The 5,861-nt window shown below is 57.2% G+C and overlaps 1 protein-coding gene across 1 annotated transcript; it reads right to left on the bottom strand.

The window, feature by feature from the left end:
* Positions 1-2,131: 2,131 nt before the first annotated feature.
* DLX2 (distal-less homeobox 2) lies at positions 2,132-5,561 on the bottom strand. The gene is made up of 3 exons (XM_007527206.3): positions 4,812-5,561; positions 4,174-4,358; positions 2,132-3,614 (listed from the first exon to the last, which is right to left on the bottom strand). Exons 1-3 carry the CDS (start codon positions 5,200-5,202, stop codon positions 3,213-3,215), a joined length of 978 nt encoding a protein of 325 aa, XP_007527268.1. The 5' UTR covers positions 5,203-5,561; the 3' UTR covers positions 2,132-3,212.
* Positions 5,562-5,861: the final 300 nt, after the last annotated feature.

Raw genomic sequence — 5,861 nt, 5'->3', positions numbered from 1 at the left:
ATCTTGTCTGCTGCAGATCCTCGACACCAGCCAATTTACTGCCCCGTCTCTCCGCGTTGGTATCAGGAGGGGGAGGGGAGTGCGCGCAGAGGAAGGGAGGGCACAGCCAACCGCAGGAGGAAGACTGGCACCAGCTACTGGCACTCAAAGCAAACCACGGAATTTGGGGCGGGGTGGGGAGGGGGCTACGAATGGGGTGCTGCTAGACAGTGACTGTCAGGAAAGCAAAAAATGGGGATGCGGTAGCGTGTCAATGGCCTTCAATCCAGGCCTCCCTAGACAAGTAAAAACAATGTAGAGATGCAAAATGACACTGGATTATGTGGTTTCCCAGACTTCTCCAGAACCCTGACTCCCTGGAAGATTCTAGTGAAATACACAATAACCCCTCCCCTCCCCCAAACCCAACCCATCTCATCAGAGTCAGACTTGACCCTAGGAGCCTAGAAAGTCACTTCCTCCCCATGCTCCACCTCCCTTTTTTTCTGAGCAGAGATTAGTTGAAGACATACAGTGATGTCCTGAATAATCAACACAGACAAGAGGAGGTCAGGTTTGGCTTACAGGAATGTCTGGCTTGCCCCTAACCTCTTTCCAGTAGATGATGGTGACCATCCAGTAGATGATGGTCCCTTCTGTGAGAATGGCAGAGGGTCAAGCCCCAATGTAGGAAGGGATCAGAGTTCTCCTGGTTGCAGAGTGCTGTTCTTCCATCCAGTGAGACCTTAGAGAGGCCTCTGGGCAACTCTGGGCCTTAAAGGATTAAGCAACAATAAAACTTCTCTGTCTGGAGCATTGTGATGAAATATACTACTAATAGCAAAAATGTATTAAGTGCCTATCACTGTGTTAGATCAGTGCCTCATTTAGTGCGCCCAAGCCTGAGATAGCTATTATTATTTCTGCTATCTCACAGACCTGCAAACTACAGCACAGAGAGGTTAAGTGGATAGTCCAAAGTCACAGGCAGTGATTGAAGCCAGGAAGCTTTCAATTGTAGTCCCCTATCCTTTCAAAGAAAGGGACATTTTTTAGTACAGGCCTGCATCACCCACTTACCTTTGACCATTGCAGAGGAGCCCAAATCTGCAAGCTAGTTGTAAGGGACCCAGGATGTGAGCAGAGTTGAATCAGTTGTGGACATTTCTCCCCTTGGAGAATATGAGGGGGGAGGACTCTACTACTACGGCAACAATGTGCATCGGTCTCTGGGTTGAGTGTGTATATGTATATATCAGCTTTGTGCATGACTTTGTGTTAGTGTTGTGTACCTTGGTGTGCTTTTCTAAAGTTTTTAATTTCTTTATCTTTATGTATTGTATAGAGACAGCTAGAAATTGAGAAGATAGGGGATGACAGAGAGGGAGAGAGACACCTGCAGCCCTGCTTCACCACTCCTTAAGTGTTCCCCCTGCAGGTGGGGGCTCGAACCAGGGTCCTTGTGCACTGTAATATGTGTGCTCAACTAGGTGCACCACCACCTGGCCCCTTGGTGTGCTTTTCTGTATGAGTGTTCCTGACTGTCCAAATGTGCTGTTGTGTGTGTGAGTGAGCTTAGCTGTGACCGTAAGAGTCAAAGGGTGATTGTGCATGTGTTAACCATGTATGCTGGCGTCGAGTCGACCTGCATTCCAGGGCATCCATCCCTGTCACCAACCTCAAGGCCTGAGCTCTAGGCAGCCAGCTCTCAAAGCTGGCTTAGTAATTAGGGAAAGCTCGGTGCAAAGGTCTGACACCGTGTTCACTCGGCACTCAAGACTCATTCTGTACTCAGACTCTGGACTGCAGCTAGCAGGTGGGCAGCTACTTAGATGCAAAATCTGGTCAGCGGGTTCCCAGTGCGGTGCGGGGTCGCCAATAGGGCTCACCGGCCAGAGGCTTCACTGTTGGGGGCGCAGGGGACTCAGCCAGCGGTGAGGCTGGAGTCAGCTGGCTGCTAGTGACTGATGGGCAAAACCGAGGAAGCCTTAGCCGGTACTTCGCCCGGGCTGGAGCAGGGACATTCGGGGCTGTCCACAACTATCGGACTATCACCTCTGGGAAGCAGTAAACATTACTCTCCACAGAAACCAGTTCCGAGTCCTGGCATTGCTTGAACTTCCAAAGCAGAACACCAAAAGAAGAGCATACATCCAATGAAAACAATAATTTATTTAAATAATCTCTTTATATTGTAAAATCAACATTAAGAGCATGTAGTTTTCATAATAAATAACCCCAAAATACTTTTCATTTCAAGAACAAAGACTTTAGGATAAGATAAAGTAAATCCAAATCAGTAGCTTATTTTAAGAAATATTTTCAAAGGGGGAAAAATAAAATGGAAGGCTTGCTGAGGTCGCTTCTAAACTGCAGTTTTCACAAGTGGGGTTTACAAAATAACTCTGAAAAGATGAGTACTTTTATACAAATAAATTGGGGGGAGAATCGCCACAGACACGTTTATTTACAAACTCTATGTCAAAGTCCAGGGTAATAATCCTGAATAGGTTTTAAAAAAGATAATTTAAACACACTTTTTTTGCAGTGTCCACATATTAAAAAATCATTTTTCCCAACATCAAAATGAGGTCATCCGCAAAGGCACCTAAACTTTTAAAAAATAAAAAATAAAAGTTCCACTGGGTGATGGATGAAGAGAGAGCTAAGGGAGAGTCCCTGGGGGAAAAGCTAAGGGTTCCAAGGGCTGAAAGCCGACCTGCAAAATAACGGGGGGGGGGGGGGGGCGGTGTGGGTGCTAGGGTCACAGGGCCGTGTGCTGGGGTGGGTGGGTCGGGAGGTCAATAACCCTAGCGGACTGGAGCGGGGCCTGAGGGCGGGTGGGAAAAAGGAGCCTCAGAGCGCCCGGGAAGTCTGGCGGATGGGGGAGGCGTCCGGGTCCCAGTCTCTGCTGTGGCCCCAGGCGAGGCAGGCGCCGGACAGCCTCGCCAGGCGGGCGGGGAAGCAGGTCTGAGGCGCCGTGCCGTGCCCTGCTAGGGAGGCCAGGGGCTCTGGTCGGCAAGGCGGCTGTGGAGGGCGGCCTAGGTCACGTCGCTGAGTGGCTCCTCCGAGAAGTGCCGGCGGGGCCCTGCTCGCACCCCAAGTCCCCCGCCTGGGGCTCGCCACCTCGGTTGGGAGGCATCAGCGCACCATCTGGGGAGACCCTCTGTCTCTGGGGGTGTGCTCTGAGGATATCTGGTCTCGGCTCAGTCTCTGGCGCAGTCTCCTCGGGCTTAGAATATTGTCCCCGCACTGACTGGGGCCGCCCCTCCGCCGTGGTGGTGGTGGTGGTGGTGCGGCTGCGGGGTCTGCGCGGGGTGCAGCAGCGGCGCAGCGGCCTGCAGGTGCGAGGCGGAGCCGGAGGCCTGGTGGTACCAGGGGTAGTTGCCGAGGAAGGCCGAGGCCGCGCTGCCCGGGCTGGAGCCAGAGCTACCCGCGCCGCTGCCGCCGCTGCCCGGGCCGCCCGCGCCACCCATCCGCTGCGGCGCGCTGAAGTCCCAGGAGGCGGGGGCCGAGACCGGCGGAGAGGCGCAGGGCGGCGAGGCGCTCGCCCCGGGGTGCTGTTCCGTGGGGATCTCACCGCTCTTCCACATCTTTTTGAATTTGGATCGCCGGTTCTGGAACCAGATTTTGACCTGGGTGGAGAAAATGCATCGGAGCATTAGCAGAGGAGCCGGGCCCAGGACAGAGGTGGGAACGGAGAGACGGCGGCGCACGCAGAAAAGTCCATCCGCTAGACCGGCTCGACCGGCGCGCCCAACCTCCTCGGCAGGAGAGCGGGTGGTGAGCCGGGCCTCGCGGGTTCCTGGTCCCCTGGGAAGTCTCGGTCATCCCTGGACTCTCAAGGGGTGTGTGTGCTTGTGTGCGCGCGTGTGTGTCCGTGTGTTGACGGCTACGGGGAGAGGGGCTCGGGAGGTCAATTCATTTACCCGCTTCATTAGAAGCGTATAAAATGACTTAGAAGTGCACCGTCTTTCCTGCTGGTCTCCTGTGAACTTAAGTTTTTTTTTTTTTCATTTAACATTTTGGACGCTCTAAGGCACGGGTATCGAAATCCCTAACATTTTTTTTTTTTAATGCAGACAAAAATCCGTCCTGAACCCGACTGCTTCCAGGCTACCTCCCAAGCCAGTGTCCTCTCTTTCTGCCCACCCCCCCCCCACCAGTCCTCCAGCTTCGGCCGCAAGACCTCACCTGAGTCTGGGTGAGGCCCAGGGACGCCGCCAGCTCGGCTCTCTCCGGCAGAGCCAGGTATTGAGTTTTTTGGAAACGCCGCTGAAGAGCAGCCAGCTGGAAGCTGGAGTAGATGGTGCGGGGTTTCCGGACTTTCTTTGGCTTCCCGTTCACTATCCGGATTTCGGGCTCAAGGTCTTCTTTCTCTGCAACCAAACGGAGTCGTGAGCACCGCGCGAGGCCCCGAGGGGCGCCGGCCGGGAGGGGCCCGCGGAGGACCTGGCCCGGCCCAGGAGGCGGGTTCTCGGAGAGGCTGCCTGGCGCAGAGGCGCAACTTGGCAGAGCGCGGAGTCCCCCACCCCCACCAAACCCTTGAACTCGACCCTCCAGGTACCGGGAAGATGGGGAGCAGACCGCACAGAAAAGTGACTCAGATGGCAACAAAGTGGGGTGACCCCGAGGCAGGCACCTCGCACGCCCTCAGGCTGAACCCCCGAGCCCCGGGGGTACCCGGAGATCCCGTACTGACTGCAGACGGTCAAGGGCGCGGCGCGGCGGGCCGGGAGCAGGCTGAGCCAAAGGCCAGGGCTCGGGGGTGGTTTCCGCCCCAAACAAGTCTATCTCACCCGCCCCCGTAAGGCCGCCGGGCATGTGCCTACCGGGCTCGTTGTTGGCGGGCGACGGGCTGGCTCCGTAGGGCGCGTAGGAGCTGTAGGCGGCGGTGTAGCCCAGGTCATAGCCGTTCTTGGCGGAGTAGGGGACGTTGCCGAGGCCGCTGGGGTGGTACTGGTAGGACCCCATGTGCGCGTAGGGCGAACCCCCGCCGCCGCCGCCCGCCGGGTGCTGCTGGTTGGTGTAGTAGCTGCTGTCGGTGGCTGTGGACACCGGGAGGGTGGGCGACTCCTGAGGCTTGTGGAGGCTGCTGCCGCTGCTGCTTCCCGGGCCGGCGCCGCCACCGCTCGGGGGCTGCTGGTGCTGGTGGTACGTGCTGGAGGCTGTGATCTGGGTCGAGTGCATATCAGCCACCAGACTGTCAAAGACTCCAGTCATCCTGGCCCGGGACGGGAAAGAGCCGGGGTGGCGGGCGCGAGGGGGCAAGCGAGGCGCCTCCTCCGTCTCTCCCAATCCGCTCCAGCAGCCAATGTAATTACGGGGACGGGGGGGGGGCGGGAAGAGGAAAACAAGAAATGTGGCAACGGGTCTAGGCAACTCCTCCTGCGGGGGAGGCGGTCAGCGTGCACTGCTCAGGACGGCTGCTGCGGGCCGCATCCTCTCTCCGCCCGCTCGGCTCCCTGCCCAGCGCGGGCTCCGGCGGGGGGCGGGCAGACAAGGGGGCAGGAGTGGCCGCGCCCGGGCTCCGGGGAGGCGGGAGCAGGTGAGCCGCCAGGAGCGGCTTTACAATTGTCTGCGGGGCGGGCTCCTGCGGGGCGGGTATTTAACTCTGGTCACGTGAGGGCAGCGACGTCACCTAGCAACTGCCAATCAGAGGGGCGGGCCGGCGTGTGTGTGTGTGTGTGTGTGTGTGTGTGTGTGTGTGTGTGTGTGTGTGTGTGTGTGTGTGTGTGTGTGTGTGTGTGTGTGTGTGTCACAGGGCGGCGGGTGTAGACAGAAAGTGAACCCAAAGGCAAAAGATTGGCGGGGGTGGGGTGGTGGCTGGGTGAAATGGTAGCGGGGAGTCTGCGTGGCGAGGGACAAGAGGGCAGGAGTCG

The sequence above is a fragment of the Erinaceus europaeus genome, chromosome 18 (genome assembly GCF_950295315.1).
Source record: "Erinaceus europaeus chromosome 18, mEriEur2.1, whole genome shotgun sequence".
Lineage (NCBI taxonomy): Eukaryota > Metazoa > Chordata > Mammalia > Eulipotyphla > Erinaceidae > Erinaceus > Erinaceus europaeus.
Note: the sequence above shows the minus strand (reverse complement) of the source record. Positions and strands in the feature narration are given on the sequence as shown.

Excerpts from the sequence above, each read along its gene's own strand:
- DLX2 (XM_007527206.3), bottom strand. The coding sequence starts at position 5,202 with ATGACTGGAGTCTTTGACAGTCTGGTGGCTGATATGCACTCGACCCAG. Across the intron at positions 4,359-4,811 it reads GCCCGCCAACAACGAGCCCG|AGAAAGAAGACCTTGAGCCC; the intron begins GTAGGCACATGC and ends GTTTGGTTGCAG. Across the intron at positions 3,615-4,173 it reads TGGGCCTCACCCAGACTCAG|GTCAAAATCTGGTTCCAGAA; the intron begins GTGAGGTCTTGC and ends TTCTCCACCCAG.